The sequence below is a fragment of the Bombina bombina genome, chromosome 5 (genome assembly GCF_027579735.1).
Source record: "Bombina bombina isolate aBomBom1 chromosome 5, aBomBom1.pri, whole genome shotgun sequence".
In the NCBI taxonomy this organism is placed as follows: Eukaryota; Metazoa; Chordata; class Amphibia; order Anura; family Bombinatoridae; genus Bombina; species Bombina bombina.
The window spans coordinates 811261901-811286282 of record NC_069503.1 but is presented as its reverse complement, the minus strand read 5'-3'; the positions used below and the strand labels follow the sequence as shown (position 1 = coordinate 811286282).

General features: G+C 38.6%; 1 protein-coding gene across 1 annotated transcript in view; it reads left to right on the top strand.

The window, feature by feature from the left end:
- RAB31 (RAB31, member RAS oncogene family) overlaps positions 1-24382 on the top strand; it is a 225073-nt gene that overhangs the window by 60126 nt on the left and 140565 nt on the right. The window contains exons 2-3 of the mRNA XM_053714915.1: positions 6097-6176; positions 6343-6424. Coding sequence (XP_053570890.1) covers positions 6097-6176; positions 6343-6424 — 162 coding nt within the window. The remainder of the gene's footprint in view (positions 1-6096; positions 6177-6342; positions 6425-24382) is intronic.

Here is a 24382-nt window from a genome sequence, read left to right as displayed (position 1 = left end):
TGTAGGCACCTACTAAGGAAGGATTTTTGGAAATTATGTCCCTAAGGGGGTGAAAAAGGGGGGTACATTTTTTATGAGTATACCTATATCTCAAAAAACAAAGATGTTACATATGTGAAAATTGGTATTTAAATTCTCCTTTAAAAAAAGAGAAACACAACTTTTTAAAACATAACAAAGTGACAGCACCTTTGTGAGTTGGATTGGCACATTTCCATCTCTGACATCCCTGGCTTATACCTAGTGAGGGTGAGCTGATACACCCTGACATATTAGCCTGCTCCTATAAGCACATTAGGGTGCTATCATCAAATGTGAGTATCCATTTGATTTTTACATCCATTGAGATTACAAATGTATTGGTTTATCTACACATGAGGCGCCCCTCTATCTGATTATTATTTCTAAAAATATAAAAAACATGTGTTTTACCATTTCCTGAAAATCCTCTTAAAGGGACACTGAACACAATTTTTTTTCTTTTGTGATTCAGATAGAGCATGAAATTTTAAGCAACTTTCTAAGTTACTCCTATTATCAATTTTTCTTCGTTATCTTGTTATCTTTATTTGAAAAATCTAAGGAGTCAGACATTTTTTGGTTCAGACCCTGGACAGCACTTGTTTATTGGTGGGCGAATTTATCCACCAATCAGCAAGGACAACCCATATTGTTCACGAAAAATGGGCCAGCATCTAAACTTGCATTCTTGCTTTTCAAATAAAGATACCAAGAGAATGAATACAATTTGATAATAGAAGTAAATTAGAAAGTTGCTTAAAATTGCTGCTCTATCTGAATCACGAAACCAAAAATTTGAGTTCAGTGTCCCTTTAAGGGGGGTGATTTATGATGTTTATTATTTAAAATCTTCATTATAAAGTAAGTTTACATGCCAAATGTCTTGCTCCTAAAGTCAGCAGTTCTCAAGAATCTCAAGATATGGATATCACTAAAAAAAATAACATCTGACAGTTGAGTCATAGGGGTCTGCTGCCTCTGAGGCTGCGGACATCAATCCACCCGATCATATATGATCTGTTTGATTGACACCCCCGCTAGATTGGCCGCAAATCTGCAGGGGGCGGCATTGCACAAGCAGTTCACCAGAATGTGCAATGTTAAATGCTACAGCGTATCATATCAGGCAGACATTGATAAATCGGCCCCATAATATTTAATTTAAATTTAATATTAAAGTATTTGTGTACATAATAATAATAACATATTTTTTGATGTGCCAGACGGACGCCTTGCCTAAAACTTAGCTAATTGGTGCCCATGTACGAGAAACACAGAGAATTAACAAAATTTCACAAAGTTCATATCAGCGAGTGTGCAACCCGAACGGGCATACGCGTTAGGGCACATGCCGTTGCGAGTGGTCCCATTTTTCACTATTTTTTTTTACAAATCACAAAATCCATGCGAGCAAATAAGGGGCAACAGCTAGTATAAATATATATGTATATGCTTTTATAAATACGCACAGACCTAACAGCAACAAGCAATCCTACAGGCTCTCTGCAAACATACATTTAAAGATCCCACATCCTTTCTGCAAACAAACATTTGAAGACCTCACAGCAAACAAGCAATCCTACAGGCTCTTTGCACGCACTAGCCCACCAATCCTCCCTCCACCTCCCACCTTGGTGTTTACCTTAATATATAAACACCTAACAGCAATTAGGTCTAGCTGTCACTAATGATCCAGGATAGAGACAATACTTCACACTCACAGCCTCTGAAAAGACACTTTATGATATTCTGTTACACTTTTCCAACCCTCATTTACTCATCACACATTTCTCTCACTCTCAGTTTACACTGCCTAAAATCAGACATATTTCCCTTCTCCCTTACCTCCTGTCTCCATTTAGATTGTAAGCTTGAGAGCCTCTCTACCTGTAGGCCACTTTGTATTTAAAGTGAACCACTACTGATTGTGCTCAAGAGCAGGGCATTCCTCCCCTTTTGTATAACTCAATTATTGCACCTACAACTGTAATGTACCCCAATATTGTACTTGTCTGTTTGTGTATTTAATGCATCCCTGTAATGTTCCCTTATTTCTTGTATAGTTCTACATAATCTGCTGGCGCTTTATAAATACTTGATAATAATAATAATAATTATATATATATATATATATATATATATATATATATATATATATATATATATATATATATATATATACAGGTATACCTCACTTTACAGCGCTTCACTTTACAGCGATTCGCTAATACAGCGCTTTGTGGAGCTGAAGTTCAACCTCCAAGGATTTTGAAACAGTGACTGGCACCATTTTGTTATGCTTAGTTCACTCTGTTTATAGCATTACAGTGCAATCTGTGTCTCAGTGCTATAGTCTGGCAAATTTTACTACAGTAATTGTCACTATTTTACAGGTATAGTATTTATTGAATACTAATTGAATACTGTGCTGTGCTAGTGTTAAACTAAACGTAGCACTATTGCACCCCTAATATATGTTAGTTCACACATGTTTTGAGGATTTTAAACACTGAAAAGAAAGCTAAAACTGCCTTGTTTCACTTTAAGGCGGTTTTCACTTTACAGCAGGGCTCCGGTCCCTAACCCGCTGTATGAGTGGGGTATACCTGTATATATATATTTATGTGTTAATATGTGTATATACACATAATAACAAATAAATATATATGTATATAAACATATACATATATATTTTTCCCATAGACCGCAATGTTTTTTTCAGTGCCGTTTTTTTTTTTTTTCGAACACCCCACTCCCACCAACTTTAAAGCCCCAAAACTGTCTAGTGCATTTTTTTTTATTAAAGAAAACTATAATGCCCTCCGTTTTGAGGCATTTGTGGCACTTTTAGAAAATTAACCAGAGATCGGATCTTTTTTTTCTGAGCGCTAAATGCTCACGGTAGCAATAACCAGCCACTTGTAATGGCTGGTTAATTATTGGGCGCCCAAAAAAACGGCTAAATTTGCCGGTTTGTAGGAGAGCGCGATAATTTAACGGGCCACACGTAATCTAGCACAAAGTGTTTACTGTCCCTTTAAATGTGTAACACTATAATGTGGGCAACAGTACTCACATATGCCTAGGTTACAAGTGAAGCTCTACAGATAGCATAAGGTGCGGTTTCAATATCACTGGTCCATGCTTATTTGAGCATATGGAAGCGCACTCTCGTGAGCGCAATGCTTCCTAGCAATGTGAACACAAGCTTGAGTTCACATTGTGCTTTACTTGTAATACCAACTCACATTAGCATGCAAGCAATATTTAGCGCTCCACTTGTAATCTGGCCCATTGTAATTACAAGACATTTCTGTTGTGTTGTTATAGAATAACATATCAGCCAAGTTGTTATTTTAAAAACAAATTCACATCCTTTTTACTGAAATAATGTTTTAGTGGTCAAACTACATCTTCCATTTGCATTATTTGGAGGAGCCAGTCTAGACTTTAGTCCACAGACAAGGCTAGTCACTGTCATAAAGGTAGTATAAAGTATATTTTGCAATTATCTGATAAAGCCAATTAGGGAGATATATGTAGCAGAATTAGCCTTGAAAAATCAGCAGGGTGCATTTCAAGTTCTGAAATGCTCAATTTCAATTTTCAGAACTAAATTACATACAAAGTGGGCAAAATAAATAATGAATGTATAATGCAAAGCTGTTTCATTACACATAACATTTTATTTGAAAATCTCAAGTTGTTTATTGTCATTGGAAATAATAGTTGAATGAATATTCATTTAAAGGGAACTAGTTAAAGGGACAGTCTAGTCAAAATGAAACTTTCATGATATAGCAAATTTGTTTTGTTCTCTTGGTATTCTTTATTAAAAGCTTAAAGGGACACTGAACCCAAATGTTTTCTTTTGGGATTCAGACAGAGCATGCAATTTTAAGCAACTTTCTAATGTACTCCTATTATCAAATTGTCTTCATTCTCTTGGTATCTTTATTTGAAATGCAAGAATGTAAGTTTAGATGGTGGCCCATTTTTGGTGAACAACCTGGCTTGTTCTTGATGATTGGTGGATTTAAAATTATTTAAATCTGTAAATGGTTCATTTCATGAACCTTAGGTCCGATCACTCTATGCAGACCCAACCGTTAGATTTTCTGGGGCCACGTGACACTGTACATGAAGTTTTTTTAATGGAATCCGCCCTATACTTTAAGTGTTGATCATTTGGAATTCACATATTTTTTAATATTATTTCAAATTGTATGCTTTTTTTCACCCCTATTGTATGTCACAGCACGCATGCGCACTGAAGGCAGCTCGCATGTATAAATCCTGGACCCTCTGATGCTGTGCGCATGCACAGAGTTTGTCGGGAGCGCATGCGCAATAAAGGCTTATCTCCATATAACTCCTCAATCCTTTGCTGCTACTGAAACAGCTGTATGTTTTTTTTCACTCCCATTGTACGTCACCGCGCGCATGCACACTGAAGGCAACTCGCCTGTATAAATCCTGTTTCCTCTGATGCCGTGCGCATGCACGGAGCGTCGGGAGTGCATGCGCAATAAAGGCTAATCTACATATAATTCCTCGACCATTTGTTGCTGCTGAAACAGCTGATTTTGAGAGGTTCGGCCACTTGCGCAGTGAGCGCCACACACCTCCAACAGCTGATGTCACGTCACCGGAAGTGACGCAGGTCCCACATTTTTATAAGTCGAGACTTATTTTAGAACACCGGCGCACACAAATGTGTTCGCATTTCAGGGAAGCTTTGCACTCACGAGAGCATGCTTCAATAGGCTCCAATGGGAGCCTTGTTCTCATGCCTTGAGACACGGTAGAGAACCTAGCGCAGCAGACTTAAAATATATATGTATATGAATATATACATATATATGTATGTGTTTATATGTGTAAATACACATATTAACACATAAATATATATGTATATAAGTATATACATATATATTTATAGGAATAACACAGTCCCCATAGACCAAAATGTAAACTTTTCAGTGCCTTTTTTTTTTCTAACACCCCACACCGCTCACTTTAAGTCCTTAAAACTCCTTTGTGCAGTTATTATTTATTTAATTTAAAAAAAACATCACTACACATTATTTTGGGGGACATTTTTAAAATTAACCAAAAATCTGATCTCTGGTAATTTTTCGGAGCACTAATAGCTACCACAAGCTTGCATAAATGGACGGATATGCCAAATTTACAGGCGCATAATAAATTAGCGCTCCACTTGTAATCTAGACGTAAATTACTTTACATGTGCCAATATATGTATAAGTTGCTAGGATATACAAATTTATATTTTACATTGGAAAGGTTGGAACTTCATATATAAAGGCTTCAAGAAAGTGGGGGTTTTCTTACTTTAAACAGAAGTCTATAAAGAAAAACAAGAATAATGTTAAAGGGATATAAAAACAAATTTAATGTTAGACATAAGGATGTATTCAAAGCAAAAAGTAGCCCGAGAATAACTTGCAGATGTATTTTTAATAAATATTGTTTTTTAAAAAACGTTTTTTCTGTGAAAGGTCTGTGGCTGTGTGGGGCATTAGCTGTTTTGCGCTGATATACTATATACAGTATATATTTTTTCTATTTTTTCCCGCTGTTTCTCTTATCTTATCCAACTGAGGACAGATATAAATGAGCTACTTGAGAGAGCCAACAATGGATGTGTGGACTATATCAATGTTAAAGGGACCGTCAACACCAAAATTGTTATAGTTTAAAAAGATAGATAACACCATTACTACCCATTCCCCAGCTTTGCACAACCAACACTGTTATATTAATATACATTATAACATTTAAACCTCTAAATTTCTGCCTGTTTCTAAGCCACTACAGACAGCCTCTTATAACATGCTTTTTTTTTTTTAAATTTGCTTTCACAACAGGAGACTGCTAGTTAATGTGGGCCATATAGATAACATTATGCTCATGCCCGTGGAGTTATTTATGAGTAACTGGCTAAAATGAAAGTCAATAGATAATATTTACAAGCTTAAAGGGACAGCAAATAAAAAATTTTCTAAAATAGCTTTAAAACTTTAAGATTAATCTGCAATGTTTGTTTTACAGGACACTGGTGTTGGGAAATCAAGTATAGTTTGTCGATTTGTCCAAGATCATTTTGATCACAATATCAGTCCTACTATTGGGTAAGTTAATTGCAAAGCATTATATTGTAAAGTCTCATTTTAAATTGAAATATAAATCATGACTGATTAGAATGCAGTCTAATTTTGTGAAATATCTTGTTTTCTTATGACAGATACTATATGTGACAGCTTTTAATGATGTTCTTAATGTCTTTTGTATCATCAGAGCATCGTTTATGACAAAAACTGTGCCTTGTGGAAATGAGCTGCATAAATTTCTGATTTGGGATACTGCTGGCCAGGAACGTGTAAGTATAAACGCTTTCCTATTTGTATATTTGACTCCATTAAATACAGAGTACTGTACAATGCACTTCTGTAACCTGAATGTAGTGTGAAGTGTACCAGTTTCTAAATTTCTGTTATTGCTGTCATTGCATACCTCCCAGCTTTTTCCAGGATTAAGAGGTTTTTGAATTTGTGTGCGGGGCCACACCAGGAGGGGCTGGGTTGGGTCATGGGCATAGTAGAGGCAGGTGTGGGTTGTATTTAACAGTTTACAGGGGTAGCTGGGCATATAATGGGTAAAGGTTTTGGCAGTCCCTTAAAACCTGGATGCCGACAGGCTGTGCCTGGGAAGCCGGACAGACCTCCCAATCAGTGACTATCCCACAGGATCTGGGACATTTGGGAGACATGTCATTGTAAATGTAATTCATCAGTTATGGGCACCAAATCCAAATCTTCACAATTCTGTTGTGAAATGCCTTGCATGATTTTTCATGGAAATTTTCAATTCAAAGCCACTCTAATTTATTAGAAAACACTACTATTACTCACCTATCACAAGGTTTACAAATATGTATGTGGGGCAATAACAGACACTAAACTTCTATGCTTTTTTCAATTCATCTGTATTTTCCTACAATGTTTTGCAGAATATTTGGACAATTTGACATGGTTTTAGTGACCCATTCTGGCTGTTTGCACAGCTTTTTCAATGCTAACGTTTTTTTGTGCATGTTAAGTGTACTCCCTAATAAACATGATCTTTTTTATTTAAAGGGACAGTAAAGTCCAAATTAAACTTTCATGATTCAGATAGGGCATACATTTTGAAACAACTTTCCAATTTACTTTTATCATCAAATTTGCTTTGTTCCCTTGGTATTCTTAGTTGAAAGCTAAACCTAGGTATAGGTTTAGCTAACTTCTAAGCCCTTGAAGGCCGCCTCTTATCTGAATGCATTTGACAGTTTTTCACAGATAGAAGGGCGTTAGTTCATGTGTGCCTTATAGATAACATTGAGCTCACATCTTTGGAGTTATTTAAAAGTCAGCACTAATTGCCTGAAATGCAAGTCTGTCAAAAGATCTTAGATAAGGAGGCAGTCTGCAGAGGCTTAGATACAAGGTAATCACAGAGGTAAAAAGTATATTAATATAACAGTGTTGGTTATACAAAACTGGGGAATGGTAAATAAAGTGATTATCTATCTTTTTTAAATAATACATTTTTTGGTGTTTACTTTACCTTTAATGAAAATGTTAAAGGACCATTAAATATAGTAAAAATGCACAACTACAAGACAATGCAATAGCACTTCATCCGAATTTCAAATGAGCAATAGATTTTCTTTCTTTCAAATTCCAAAATTTATTTTGTATCATGTGACAGCCATCAGCCAAATCACAAAATACATATATGTATACACTGAACTCTTGCACATGGTCAATTGGAACTGTTGCCTCATAAAGTGTGTATATAAAAAGACTGTGCACAATCATGGACGTCCACAAGGGGGGGCAAGAAGGGGCATCTGCCCCCCCTAGATATTCCTCCCCACCTGGAGTAAAACTGCAGAAAAAAAGAAAAAGAAAATTGAATGTCCGTTTCTATGCTTTTTAATCCTCTTATGAAGTTCAGTTTTTGAGGAAGAAGCACAGTATCCTGGGAGTTACAAAGTATTCTGGAATTTATAGTTCACTATATACTACTCAGTATTGTCACTGCAGTTTTGGACTCTAATTGCACAGTTATTTGAACTCTGCAGAGAGGGAACACTGCATTGGATGATATGTAAGCCTGTTCTAATATAGTGTAAGCCTGTTCTAATATAGTGTAAGCCTGTTCTTATACATAAAATCACTGACCATGTTGCTCTTTACTTATAAATACATTTCTGAGATATTGCTGGGAATCAGCATAAATCAGACAAGCTATGTATACTGGAACATGCTTTACTGATTAGTGTTACAGTGTCTTGCAGTTTGCTTTTTAATAGTATTTTCTCCAACATAGGTGTGTCCGGTCCACGGCGTCATCCTTACTTGTGGGATATTCTCTTCCCCAACACGAAATGGCAAAGAGCCCAGCAAAGCTGGTCACATGATCCCTCCTAGGCTCCGCCTACCCCAGTCATTCTCTTTGCCGTTGTACAGGCAACATCTCCACGGAGATGGCTTAGAGTTTTTTAGTGTTTAACTGTAGTTTTTATTATTCAATCAAGAGTTTGTTATTTTGAAATAGTGCTGGTATGTACTATTTACTCAGAAACAGAAAAGAGATGAAGATTTCTGTTTGTATGAGGAAAATGATTTTAGCAACCGTCACTAAAATCCATGGCTGTTCCACACAGGACTGTTGAGAGCAATTAACTTCAGTTGGGGGAACAGTGAGCAGTCTCTTGCTGCTTGAGGTATGACACATTCTAACAAGACGATGTAATGCTGGAAGCTGTCATTTTCCCTATGGGATCCGGTAAGCCATGTTTATTACGATTTTAAATAAGGGCTTCACAAGGGCTTATTAAGACTGTAGACTTTTTCTGGGCTAAATCGATTCATTATTAACACATATTTAGCCTTGAGGAAACATTTATTCTGGGTATTTTGATATAATAATATCGGCAGGCACTGTTTTAGACACCTTATTCTTTAGGGGCTTTCCCAAATCATAGGCAGAGCCTCATTTTCGCGCCGGTGTTGCGCACTTGTTTTTGAGAGGCATGACATGCAGTCGCATGTGAGAGGAGCTCTGATACTTAGAAAAGACTTTCTGAAGGCGTCATTTGGTATCGTATTCCCCTTTGGGCTTGGTTGGGTCTCAGCAAAGCAGATACCAGGGACTGTAAAGGGGTTAAAGTCAAAAACGGCTCCGGTTCCGTTATTTTAAGGGTTAAAGCTTCCATATTTGGTGTGCAATACTTTTAAGGCTTTAAGACACTGTGGTGAAAATTTGGTGAATTTTGATCAATTCCTTCATGTTTTTTCGCAATTGCAGTAATAAAGTGTGTTCAGTTTAAAATTTAAAGCGACAGTAACGGTTTTATTTTAAAACGTTTTTTGTACTTTGTTATCAAGTTTATGCCTGTTTAACATGTCTGAACTACCAGATAGACTGTGTTCTGAATGTGGGGAAGCCAGAATTCCCATTCATTTAAATAAATGTGATTTATGTGACAATGACAATGATGCCCAAGATGATTCCTCAAGTGAGGGGAGTAAGCATGGTACTGCATCATTCCCTCCTTCGTCTACACGAGTCTTGCCCACTCAGGAGGCCCCTAGTACATCTAGCGCGCCAATACTCCTTACTATGCAACAATTAACGGCTGTAATGGATAATTCTGTCAAAAACATTTTAGCCAAAATGAACACTTATCAGCGTAAGCGCGACTGCTCTGTTTTAGATACTGAAGAGCATGACGACGCTGATAATAATGGTTCTGAAGGGCCCCTAACCCAGTCTGATGGGGCCAGGGAGGTTTTGTCTGAGGGAGAAATTACTGATTCAGGGAACATTTCTCAACAAGCTGAACCTGATGTGATTACGTTAAATTTAAGTTGGAACATCTCCGCATTCTGCTTAAGGAGGTATTATCCACTCTGGATGATTGTGACAAGTTGGTCATCCCAGAGAAACTATGTAAAATGGACAAGTTCCTAGAGGTCTCGGGGCTCCCAGAAGCTTTTCCTATACCCAAGCGGGTGGCGGACATCGTTAATAAAGAATGGGAAAGGCCCGGTATTCCTTTCGTCCCTCCCCCCATATTTAAAAAATTGTTTCCTATGGTCGACCCCAGAAAGGACTTATGGCAGACAGTCCCCAAGGTCGAGGGAGCGGTTTCCACTTTAAACAAACGCACCACTATACCCATAGAGGATAGTTGTGCTTTCAAAGATCCTATGGATAAAAAATTAGAAGGTTTACTTAAAAAGATGTTTGTTCAGCAGGGTTACCTTCTACAACCAATTTCATGCATTGTCCCTGTAGCTACAGCCGCATGTTTCTGGTTCGATGAGCTGATAAGGGCGGTCGATAGTGATTCTCCTCCTTATGAGGAGATTATGGACAGAATCAATGCTCTCAAATTGGCTAATTCTTTCACCCTAGACGCCACTTTGCAATTGGCTAGGTTAGCGGCTAAGAATTCTGGGTTTGCTATTGTGGCGCGCAGAGCGCTTTGGTTGAAATCTTGGTCAGCTGATGCGTCTTCCAAGAACAAGCTACTTAACATTCCTTTCAAGGGGAAAACGCTGTTTGGCCCTGACTTGAAAGAGATTATCTCTGATATCACTGGGGGTAAGGGCCACGCCCTTCCTCAGGATCGGCCTTTCAAGGCAAAAAATAAACCTAATTTTCGTCCCTTTCGTAGAAATGGACCAGCCCAAAGTGCTACGTCCTCTAAGCAAGAGGGTAATACTTCTCAAGCCAAGCCAGCTTGGAGACCAATGCAAGGCTGGAACAAGGGAAAGCAGGCCAAGAAACCTGCCACTGCTACCAAGACAGCATGAAATGTTGGCCCCCGATCCGGGACCGGATCTGGTGGGGGGCAGACTCTCTCTCTTCGCTCAGGCTTGGGCAAGAGATGTTCTGGATCCTTGGGCGCTAGAAATAGTCTCCCAAGGTTATCTTCTGGAATTCAAGGGGCTTCCCCCAAGGGGGAGGTTCCACAGGTCTCAGTTGTCTTCAGACCACATAAAAAGACAGGCATTCTTACATTGTGTAGAAGACCTGTTAAAAATGGGAGTGATTCATCCTGTTCCATTAAGAGAACAAGGGATGGGGTTCTACTCCAATCTGTTCATAGTTCCCAAAAAAGAGGGAACGTTCAGACCAATCTTAGATCTCAAGATCTTAAACAAGTTTCTCAAGGTTCCATCGTTCAAGATGGAAACCATTCGAACTATTCTTCCTTCCATCCAGGAAGGTCAATTCATGACCACGGTGGATTTAAAGGATGCGTATCTACATATTCCTATCCACAAGGAACATCATCGGTTCCTACGGTTCGCATTCCTGGACAAGCATTACCAGTTCGTGGCGCTTCCTTTCGGATTAGCCACTGCTCCAAGGATTTTCACAAAGGTACTAGGGTCCCTTCTAGCTGTGCTAAGACCAAGGGGCATTGCTGTAGTACCTTACCTGGACGACATTCTGATTCAAGCGTCGTCCCTTCCTCAAGCAAAGGCTCACACGGACATTGTCCTGGCCTTTCTCAGATCTCACGGATGGAAAGTGAACGTGGAAAAGAGTTCTCTATCTCCGTCAACAAGGGTTCCCTTCTTGGGAACAATAATAGACTCCTTAGAAATGAGGATTTTTCTGACAGAGGCCAGAAAAACAAAACTTCTAGACTCTTGTCGGATACTTCATTCCGTTCCTCTTCCTTCCATAGCGCAGTGCATGGAAGTGATCGGTTTGATGGTAGCGGCAATGGACATAGTTCCTTTTGCGCGCATTCATCTAAGACCATTACAACTGTGCATGCTCAGTCAGTGGAATGGGGACTATACAGACTTGTCTCCGAAGATACAAGTAAATCAGAGGACCAGAGACTCACTCCGTTGGTGGCTGTCCCTGGACAACCTGTCACAAGGGATGACATTCCGCAGACCGGAGTGGGTCATCGTCACGACCGACGCCAGTCTGATGGGCTGGGGCGCGGTCTGGGGATCCCTGAAAGCTCAGGGTCTTTGGTCTCGGGAAGAATCTCTTCTACCGATAAATATTCTGGAACTGAGAGCGATATTCAATGCTCTCAAGGCTTGGCCTCAGCTAGCGAGGGCCAAGTTCATACGGTTTCAATCAGACAACATGACAACTGTTGCGTACATCAACCATCAGGGGGGAACAAGGAGTTCCCTAGCGATGGAAGAAGTGACCAAAATCATTCTATGGGCGGAGTCTCACTCCTGCCACCTGTCTGCTATCCACATCCCAGGAGTGGAAAATTGGGAAGCGGATTTTCTGAGTCGTCAGACATTGCATCCGGGGGAGTGGGAACTCCATCCGGAAATCTTTGCCCAAGTCACTCAGCTGTGGGGCATTCCAGACATGGATCTGATGGCCTCTCGTCAGAACTTCAAAGTTTCTTGCTACGGGTCCAGATCCAGGGATCCCAAGGCGGCTCTAGTGGATGCACTAGTAGCACCTTGGACCTTCAAACTAGCTTATGTGTTCCCGCCGTTTCCTCTCATCCCCAGGCTGGTAGCCAGGATCAATCAGGAGAGGGCGTCGGTGATCTTGATAGCTCCTGCGTGGCCACGCAGGACTTGGTATGCAGATCTGGTGAATATGTCATCGGCTCCACCTTGGAAGCTACCTTTGAGACGAGACCTTCTTGTTCAGGGTCCGTTCGAACATCCAAATCTGGTTTCACTCCAGCTGACTGCTTGGAGATTGAACGCTTGATCTTATCCAAGCGAGGGTTCTCAGATTCTGTTATCGATACTCTTGTTCAGGCCAGAAAGCCTGTAACTAGAAAGATTTACCACAAAATTTGGAAAAAATATATCTGTTGGTGTGAATCTAAAGGATTCCCTTGGGACAAGGTTAAGATTCCTAAGATTCTATCCTTCCTTCAAGAAGGATTGGAGAAAGGATTATCTGCTAGTTCCCTGAAGGGACAGATTTCTGCCTTGTCTGTGTTACTTCACAAAAAGCTGGCAGCTGTGCCAGATGTTCAAGCCTTTGTTCAGGCTCTGGTTAGAATTAAGCCTGTTTACAAACCTTTGACTCCTCCTTGGAGTCTCAACTTAGTTCTTTCAGTTCTTCAGGGGGTTCCGTTTGAACCCTTACATTCCGTTGATATTAAGTTATTATCTTGGAAAGTTTTGTTTTTAGTTGCAATTTCTTCTGCTAGAAGAGTTTCAGAATTATCTGCTCTGCAGTGTTCTCCTCCTTATCTGGTGTTCCATGCAGATAAGGTGGTTTTACGTACTAAACCTGGTTTTCTTCCAAAAGTTGTTTCTAACAAAAACATTAACCAGGAGATTATCGTACCTTCTCTGTGTCCGAAACCAGTTTCAAAGAAGGAACGTTTGTTGCACAATTTGGATGTTGTTCGCGCTCTAAAATTCTATTTAGATGCTACAAAGGATTTTAGACAAACATCTTCCTTGTTTGTTGTTTATTCCGGTAAAAGGAGAGGTCAAAAAGCAACTTCTACCTCTCTCTCTTTTTGGATTAAAAGCATCATCAGATTGGCTTACGAGACTGCCGGACGGCAGCCTCCCGAAAGAATCACGGCTCATTCCACTAGGGCTGTGGCTTCCACATGGGCCTTCAAGAACGAGGCTTCTGTTGATCAGATATGTAGGGCAGCGACTTGGTCTTCACTGCACACTTTTACCAAATTTTACAAGTTTGATACTTTTGCTTCTTCTGAGGCTATTTTTGGGAGAAAGGTTTTGCAAGCCGTGGTGCCTTCCATTTAGGTGACCTGATTTGCTCCCTCCCTTCATCCGTGTCCTAAAGCTTTGGTATTGGTTCCCACAAGTAAGGATGACGCCGTGGACCGGACACACCTATGTTGGAGAAAACAGAATTTATGTTTACCTGATAAATTACTTTCTCCAACGGTGTGTCCGGTCCACGGCCCGCCCTGGTTTTTTTAATCAGGTCTGATAATTTATTTTCTTTAACTACAGTCACCACGGTACCATATGGTTTCTCCTATGCAAATATTCCTCCTTAACGTCGGTCGAATGACTGGGGTAGGCGGAGCCTAGGAGGGATCATGTGACCAGCTTTGCTGGGCTCTTTGCCATTTCCTGTTGGGGAAGAGAATATCCCACAAGTAAGGATGACGCCGTGGACCGGACACACCGTTGGAGAAAGTAATTTATCAGGTAAACATAAATTCTGTTTTTGTGCTGCACTTGGCTTGCTAAAGGGACATTCTGGTCAAAATTTAAATACGTGTATTAAAGTGTGTGAGTAGAAAATATATCAAATATGTCCCTGAGGGGGAGGCATATTGTCCTTACCAACAGGGGGTGCTGGATGCAAATTACAAAGTAAATTAAATCAAAAGAAAAATAAGTAGCACCCCCAAAGCACTCACCAAAAGCAACAATATTCTCTAGACAAAGCAAAGTCTCACCCTACCACCTACAGTGACAGCTACAGTTGTTTAAATGTGCATGCTCTATCTGAATCATGATAATTTTAACTTTAGTGTCCCTTAAAAATATTTGCACTTTTATATTATTAAATTTGCTCTCAAATGAAATACAATCATCATAATTTTCATGCATGGTGTAGATTAATTTAAGTGGTTAAAGGGACAGTCTACACCAGTTTTGCATAATATTCTTTTTACCTCTGTGATTACTTTATTTTTAAGACTCTGCAGTCTGCCCCCTTATTACAGTTCTTTTGACAGACTTGCATTTTAGTCAATCAGTGCTGACTCCTAGGTAACTCCACAAGTCTGATACATTCAGATAAGAGGCAGCTTTCAAGGACTAAGAAATTAGCATATGAGCCTACTTAGGTTTAGCTTTCAACTAGGAATACCAAGAGAAGAAAGCAAAATTGATGATAAAATTGATGATAATGAAAATGAAAATTTTATAATATAAATAAAATTGAAAGTTGTTTAAAATGGCATGTCCTATCTGAATCATTAAAGTATATTTTGACTAGACTGTCCCTTTAAGTGTAGAAATCTGCATAAAGACACACAAGGCAGTTACCATCAGTACTGAATCAATTTGCCATGTTTACTTTCCTTTGTACTAAGTGTATTTTGCTTCCATAAAAAAGCTTGCAATAAGTCTGATTCGTACAATTTTTCATGTGTTTACTTAGATTTTCACTTTACATTATTCACTAATTAAAGGACCATTACAGAGGAAAAATGACCTGATCTAATTCAATAGGGCATCACATTTAAAACTAGCAACCCTGCAATGATTGTTATCTGTTCCCAGGAGCAGTGCACGCGTGGAGTGTATATTCAGTTTGATAAACATGTACTGTGTAATGTAATAAAAATGGTTGACTAGTGTGTAAACTTTAAAAGCAGTGCTACTAGTGAAAACATTTTATTACTTATGCTCAGAATTGTATAACTTTCCAAAAGAAAGCCATGAAAAAAATCTATTATTTGTGAGTATCAATTGTTCCAATGTATCAACAGCCTCCGACAGTGTATTAATGGTTTGTGCTTTCTTTGGAAACCTGGTATAAGTTATCACTTAACGGCTTCTAATATATTATATATATAAAATATTTACGGAACTGGCTGCCGATATTGGGGTATAACGCGCCATCGGAAGCAGTCGATAAACTAAATTGATTCAGACAGCAAATTTATCGGTTTGCAACAATACGCAAACCTAGTTACGGCTCATTGGAAACAAGCCCATAGTACAGAGATTAGAGATGAACATATAACAAAATACTCAGTCAAATGGTATGTCAGATAGACGGTATTTGGGTTATAGTGTACCTACATTTTACCCCAGACAAACAAACCAAGGGGGGTATTGGGCTCTGAAATCTAGGCCACCACCACAGAGTTCAATGATCTGACCTAGGGCTCCCGAGGTATAGGCACAGTGATCTTTTTTCTAGCTCCATAGACACTTCTGCAGCAGTATCTAACCAGTCTGGCAATGGATGCTGTATCTTTCAATAGTTATCAACAGAACCTCAGAAGCATCTAAAATTGCAACCTGCCATGGCTGCTGCTCGGACACGCCCCCTTTCTTACATTTTTAATGCTTTCTCTTTTAAAAAGAACTTAGGGTTTGTTTTTGGGTATCATGCCTCTTTAAGTATTACTATATATCAGTTTTTGTATAAATCTCACCATTGGTAATCATTTTTTTTAACTGCGCCTTTAAAGAGTTTTGAGCTGGATCTATGAAATCTTTGACATGCATATTGAGATATATCACTGTTCTTTTTGTGTGCTGAAGGGGAGTAGTGTTTTTTTTTTAACCACTGGAAAAATAAAATGTTCTGTATCCAACACACTGAAACATTCGATTATGCTTATTTGATGATTGAAAGCCAAAGTCAATATTTTATTTCTATTATCAAGTTACTAGTTTAGTTGAATCATCATGTTGTGGTAAATGTGCAAAAAGGAATGTTTGCACTTAACTGTAGATATTTTTTAATTAAATAGGTATATTTACTCTTTTCTCTGTAAAATACATTTACAGCCACGTTATTTCAAAAGTTGTTCCATAAAGGTTATTAGTTGTTGATTCAAGAGTTTTTCTCATCAGTCAGTTTCTATCTCTCAGATTTTCTGTTAGATTAAAACATTTTCCCTTTTCTCTTTTATATCAGTTAATAGGAGATAACATTTCATAAACTACATAACTAAATAATGTATCAAATTAATTTTATATAGATAGTATTGCCAGCATTTAGATAATAATTTTCTATAATTAGAACGTTATCTAAAGGGGTCATTAAAGTCAAAATTAAACTTTCATGATTCAGATATAGCATACAGTTTTAAACAACTCGCCAATATACTTTGATCTCTTGGTATCCTTTGTTGAAAAGCATACATAGGTAGGCTCAGGTTACAGCAATGCACTATTATACCACTTGTCATTAGCTCACCTTCAGTTAGCTCCTAGTTGTGCATTGCTGCTCCTTTAACAAAGGATACCAAGTGAATGAAGAAAATTTTATAATATAAATAAAATTGAAAGTTGTTTAAAATTGTTTGCTCTTTCTGAATCATGAAAGAAAATGTCTGGAATTCAAAATTACAGAAGAAAGAACCTTTCTATGGGATTAGAAAATTAATTTCTATATTACCACACTGCCACCTAGAGTCATTATATTGTGGAACATTTTGACAAATGTATAAGTAATAGCCAAATTGCTATTTCCCTGTTAGGGCTCTGACAATGCAGTTGAACCTGGAAAGGATATTGAACATTTCATGCATTGTAGGAGTCATAGGTGAAGATCCTGAACAATTTACTTTTTATACAGACAAGTGGTAAAATTCTATAATATAGGTATTCTACTGAATTCAATGGAACGTAATAAAGTACTAATAAGTGTATTTATAATCACATTTAGGGTCAGATTACGAGTGGCGCGTTAACAGTTTTGCGCGAGCGATAAGGGGTTTGGGTTGGGTTTTTTACTCGTATTACAAGTTGAAAGTAAATGCGATTGCTTGAGCGGAATTCAAGTTAACGCATGTCGGGTTAGCGCGGGACCTCAGAGCCTTGGTTAACTGTTTAACGAAACGAAAAAGTGTTACAAAACACAACAAAAATACATTACAAAGTGCACTTACACTCATATTTACACCATCTAAAAAATTATTAAAATAAAAGAGCTCAAATATATGAGATGTCAGGTGTTAGAAAAAAAAAGCAGACAAAGGGCTTTAACATAAATATACGTACATATGTACTGCGAAAACAGTATACTTTTAGCTTGTAATATAAGTGCAAACTCAACATGTGTAAAAAGCTTACTTCTAACGCAGTAAACGCTCGAGCAGGAGCGTTAAATAGCGCTCCACTTGTAATTTGGCCCTTAATGTCATCAAACAGAGACTTAAGTACTATCATATAAAAGAAACTATTAAACACAGAGACAAGCGTTTTAAAATAAAATGTAGCAAATTTCAAACACATTTTTCTTTCATGATTCAGATAGAGCATGCAATTTAAATAACTTTCTAACACTTCTATTAGCAATTTGTCTTTGTTCTGTTGGTATCACTGGTTGAAAAGTAAGGACATAAGCTTATGAGGATGCCCATTTCTGGAGCACTATATGGCAGCAAAAATGTTGTCCATTTTTAAGAGCACTAGAGGGCAGCACTATTTCCTGCTATGTAGTGTTCCAGACACCTGTGCCATTTTTTTTTTTTTACTGGTTGGGTTTTTTATCTTTGGTATTTTTTATTTTTTTTGGATTTTTTTATTTTAGTAATGCTACTGTTTTTTATTTTGTGTAACTTAAGGGGTCTTAGGTTAGGGGTTAATAGGTTAGAGGTTATGGCAATGGGGGTTGTGGCGGTTAGGGGATTAATAGGTTAGGGATTATTGCATTTGGGGTTGTGGGGGTAATGGTGGTATAGGGGCTAAGTAGTATAGGGGTTATTTCAGTGGGGTAGTGGCGTTATAGGGGTTAATAGTATATGACATTTATTGCAGTGGGGGTAATAGCGATATAGGGGTTAAGTAGTGTAGAGGTTATTACGGTGGGGTAGTGGCAGTATAGGAGTTAATAGTGTAGGGGATTTATTGTGATAGGGGTAATGGTGGTATAGGGGTTAAGTAGTTTAGGGGTTATTGCAGGGGGTAGTGGCGGGATTGGGAATAATAGGTTAGGGGGTTTATTGTGGTGGGGGTAATGGCAGTATAGGGATTAATTAGTGTAGAGGTTATTACGGTGGGGTCGTGGCAGTATAGGGGTTAATAGTGTAGGGGATTTATTGTGATGGGGTAATGGCGATATAGGGGTTAAGTAGTGTAGGGGTTATTGCAGGGGGGGTAGTGGCAGGATAGGGAATAATAGGTTAGGGGGTTTATTGTGGTGGGGGTAATGGCAGTATAGGGATTAAGTAGTGTAGGGGTTATTGCGGTGGGGGGCTATGTTGGTTTGGGGGTTAATATTGTAGGCTGTGGTACATTTATTTATTTTTGCAATATATGCAATAAGGATCCTTTACTTTACTGTTTAGGATATTTCGCCAGCATTACCACCCATTGCGATGTATAGTAAAACGCTTCTCGGCGATGCGGCCTTTAAACAGCCACTTGGAATATTTTGCCAGCTTTTCTCGCTGCTTCATGGCACTTTCAATCATCGGGGCCAAAGAGAGAAGGGCAGGGTGGCAAAACTGAGGTCCAAAATCTTGATGGTCTTGGAAATTCCAGTGCAGATGGGAGGAATGTCATTTATTTCCTGTATACTGAATTCCTGAATTCAAACATCATCAACCCTGAAAAACCTATTTGGAAAGCACTTTTGGAATCTCTACTTTTCAACAAAACACTTTATAAATTATGCTAGGAACTGCATTGTTTTTTTTTTTTGCTTTTGTGTTTTAATTTAACGTTATTTATTATTTGCAAATAGAAATAAATATTAAAGAAGAAAATTCTGTCTGAAGTGAGACATTTTCCTTAAAATGGACCCAAACATATACATTTAAAACATGTTTTATTTTGTAATCTACATGCACACAACACATGAGGTCACCAAGATATTTTGCTGTCAGATTTCTCCTACAATTACAAGTTTTTGCAGTATTTACATAATTTTTTTTTGTAGAATATAAGCTTAGTTATCTTGGCTCAGCCATTGCATGTAAAGAAAATGTAATCTCTTCACAGCACCCTCCATGAGTATCACCAGTTTCCTGAAAGTGCTTTTTTCACCAATCTTCCATTGCAGCACACCACTGTATAGTTAATGACCAGTCAATAAGTAGAGATCATCTTATTTCACATCTTTTGCAGGTGATTTAATCCAGGAAGCCTCTTCATCCTCAATACTCGTTAAAAACCTATGCCAATATTCGAAAAAAAAATCTGAGGAACACTTTGCTCCAGAGCCCCAACAATTTATGGTTTGCATAGATCTGCCCACTCCAATCGAACACAAAGCAAGCACATAAAATACTAATAGTATAATTTAGCCATACTAATTGCTCTAAGGCAGTGTTCCCCAACTCCAGTCCTCAGGATATTCATTATGATGGGTGAGCTAAATATTTCACCTGTGCTCTAGTTAAGATATAATGAATATCTGGCCTGTTAAGGGTCCTGTAACAAACAACATACCGCTTTCCTATCCCAGCATGCATCTTCTCAATGCCAGGTGGAATGCTGTTGTTTTGAATGTAACAAAACTGGAATCAATGGCTGAGTGTCTCAGCTCACCACAAGCCCCTACTGATGTAGAGGCCAGTAGTAAGCAATCAATAAGACTAAACTTAGTAGCTGAAGCTAAAGGGACAGTCTACATCTTAGTCATCTTAAAGTCTTACTTTAGATGAAGCTACAAATATCCTCCTTCACCCTTTCTATATCATGCAGCAGGTACAGTAAAAAAAATATTTTAAAATTAATATTGTTTCTGGCCACTTTAAAATGGCTACCAAGCTCAGCCCACTGATGATATCACGATCTGGGCTGCATCTAGGTACTCTGCTGAATAGCATTCAGAGTCTGTTTAATCCAACTAGTGAGCCTTTTGTGATTGGATGCCATATCCAGCCCAGATCATGATATCATCAGAAGGCTGAGCTTGGCAGCTATTTCAAAGTGGCCAGAAACAATATTCATTTTAATATAACTTTTTTTTTACCATTCCCACTGCATGATATAGAAAAGGTGCAGGGGGGCTATTTGGAGCTTAATCTATGGTAAGACTTTAAGATGACCAAGGTGTAGACTGTCCCTTTAAGTACTTTAATCAGCTCCTACAAAACAAACAGCAACAAAATACCAAACAGTAGCTGTAAGTTTATAAATTTAAAAATCAAGAAAGACATACCTTTGTATAAGTTTACAGGGAGTGCAGAATTATTAGGCAAATGAGTATTTTGACCACATCATTCTCTTTATGCATGTTGTCTTACTCCAAGCTGTATAGGCTCGAAAGCCTACTACCAATTAAGCATATTAGGTGATGTGCATCTCTGTAATGAGAAGGGGTGTGGTCTAATGACATCAACACCCTATATCAGGTGTGCATAATTATTAGGCAACTTCCTTTCCTTTGGCAAAATGGGTCAAAACAAGGACTTGACAGGCTCGGAAAAGTCAAAAATAGTGAGATATCTTGCAGAGGGATGCAGCACTCTTAAAATTGCAAAGCTTCTGAAGCGTGATCATCGAACAATCAAGCGTTTCATTCAAAATAGTCAACAGGGTCGCAATAAGCGTGTGGAAAAACCAAGGCGCAAAATAACTGCCCATGAACTGAGAAAAGTCAAGCGTGCAGCTTCCAAGATGCCACTTGCCACCAGTTTGGCCATATTTCAGAGCTGCAACATCACTGGAGTGCCCAAAAGCACAAGGTGTGCAATACTCAGAGACATGGCCAAGGTAAGAAAGGCTGAAAGATGACCACCACTGAACAAGACACACAAGCTGAAACGTCAAGACTGGGCCAAGAAATATCTCAAGACTGATTTTTCTAAGGTTTTATGGACTGATGAAATGAGAGTGAGTCTTGATGGGCCAGATGGATGGGCCCGTGGCTGGATTGGTAAAGGGCAGAGAGCTCCGTCCGACTCAGACGCCAGCAAGGTGGAGGTGGAGTACTGGTTTGGGCTGGTATCATCAAAGATGAGCTTGTGGGGCCTTTTCGGGTTGAGGATGGAGTCAAGCTCAACTCCCAGTCCTACTGCCAGTTTCTGGAAGACACCTTCTTCAAGCAGTGGTACAGGAAGAAGTCTGCATCCTTCAAGAAAAACATGATTTTCATGCAGGACAATGCTCCATCACACGCGTCCAAGTACTCCACAGCGTGGCTGGCAAGAAAGGGTATAAAAGAAGAAAATCTAATGACATGGCCTCCTTGTTCACCTGATCTGAACCCCATTGAGAACCTGTGGTCCATCATCAAATGTGAGATTTACAAGGAGGGAAAACAGTACACCTCTCTGAACAGTGTCTGGGAGGCTGTGGTTGCTGCTGCATGCAATGTTGATGGTGAACAGATCAAAACACTGACAGAATCCATGGATGGCAGGCTTTTGAGTGTCCTTGCAAAGAAAGGTGGCTATATTGGTCACTGATTTGTTTTTGTTTTGTTTTTGAATGTCAGAAATGCATATTTGTGAATGTTGAGATGTTATATTGGTTTCACAAGTAAAAATAAATAATTGAAATGGTTATATATTTGTTTTTTGTTAAGTTGCCTAATAATTATGCACAGTAATAGTCACCTGCACACACAGATATCCCCCTAAAATAGCTAAAACTAAAAACAAACTAAAAACTACTTCCAAAACTATTCAGCTTTGATATTAATGAGTTTTTTGGGTTCATTGAGAACATGGTTGTTGTTCAATAATAAAATTAATCCTCAAAAATACAACTTGCCTAATAATTCTGCACTCCCTGTAGTCTCGCTATCCAGATGAATGCAGCTTGCACCAGTTACTAAATACAGATCTTCTGATAGAAGAGGTATCCAGGGTAAAGGTAATCTTAGTCACACAGTCCGAGTCAAGGCCTCACAGGGAACAATAGTATAAACCATTTAATAGTTGCAGTGTGCACAAACAAGTGAAATATATATACCAAGTCAGTCACAAACAAGGGATTAATGCAAAAGCGTAGTCAGGGGAAGCAGAAAGTTAAACCAGTATGTCCAAGTAGTTATTGCCAGAGTAAGAGGTTCAGTAACTTAAAGGGACAGTCAACTCCAAATGTTTTATTATTTTAAAAAGATAGATAATCCCTTTATTACCCATCTCCCAGTTTTCTACAGTCAACGTGGTTATATTAATATACTCTTTACCTCTGTGATAACCTTGTATCTAAACCTCTTTTGACAGCCCCCTGATCACATGCCTATTTATTTATTTATTATCGATTGACTTGCATTTTAGCCAATTAGTGCAGTGTCAGCCACAACTTCCAGGAGAGAGCACAATGTTATCTTTATGGCCCACATGAACTATTATTCTTTTATTATTTATAAAATATTTTACCAGGAAGGATACATTGAGATTTCTCTTGTTTTCAAGTATAGCCTTGTCCTGTTGTGAAAAGCTAATAAAAAAGCATGTGATAAGAGGCTGTCTATAGAGCCTTTGAAACAGGCAGACATTTAGAGGTTTAAATGTTGTAAAGTATATTAATATAACAATGTTGGTTGTGCAAAGCTGGAGAATGGGTAGTAAAGGCGTTATCTATCTTTTTAAACAATAACAATTTTGGTGTTGACTGTCCCTTTAATACACAGGCAACCATATGTTACAAACAAAGAGCTAATATAGACTACTGCAATTAAAGGGATATGAAGGGCAAAATGTATGGTTATATTGTTATATATAAACCATATGCCTAAATACCTTGCGTTGTCAATTCTAAATTGTTTTATCACAATCTGCTCCTGAAATTGGGCTTGTTTGCATTAATCAATTACTGTGGGCAACCTGAGTTTTCACTGTTTCTTCATTTCCTTATTTCTTGGCAGTACCCCATGCATGGGTTCTAACTCATTATATCTTATGCATGCACATTTTTCTGGAGAACTTTGGGCCAAGGTTACAAGTTTGTAGACTTGGTTACACTTCCTAAGACACTTCTGGCAAAGACCTTCATGGTGGATGGTGCGCATGCGTGAGACGAAAGTAAACAATGCGCATGCATCAGCAGATTACAATGATATATTAGCATATGTAAATGAGTGGCCCATGATTTTTTTTGTTGGATAGCATATTGGACAGCATGTGTGGGATGTCTGTTGTTGTGTCATGAAGCAGAATAAAATATAGATTTTAAGCTATTTAAATGCTTAGTTTTCAACAAAAAGTAAGTAGGAATTGGTAATAGGTGTAGCAATCACTCATTATTTATGGAGGGGTTTCTATACTCCCAGTCAGAGTGTCATGGAATCGGACAGGTTTTTTACATAAGGGAGTTTTGCCTTTAAATGTATTGCCATATTGAGAGTGCAAAGCATGCTGTGAATGTTGATGGGTTCTGCCTCTGAGCCAGAGGCTAATCTAAAGTTCCAGGTCTAGGGGGTGGGACTTTCTCAGGGGCAGGTTGAGTCTGTTTTTTGTAAAATTGAAGCTTGATGCCCCTTGTTTCAGGCAAGCCTTCATGCTCAATGGAAACAGAAGTTATGATTAAAAATACGCTGCTCCAAAACTTGTCTGCCTGCTCTGAGGCCGCGGACATAAATCAACCCTATCGAATACGATCGGGTTGATTGACACCCCCTGGCCGCGAATCTGCAGGGGGCGGCATTGCACCAGCAGTTCACAAGAACTACAGATGCAATAACA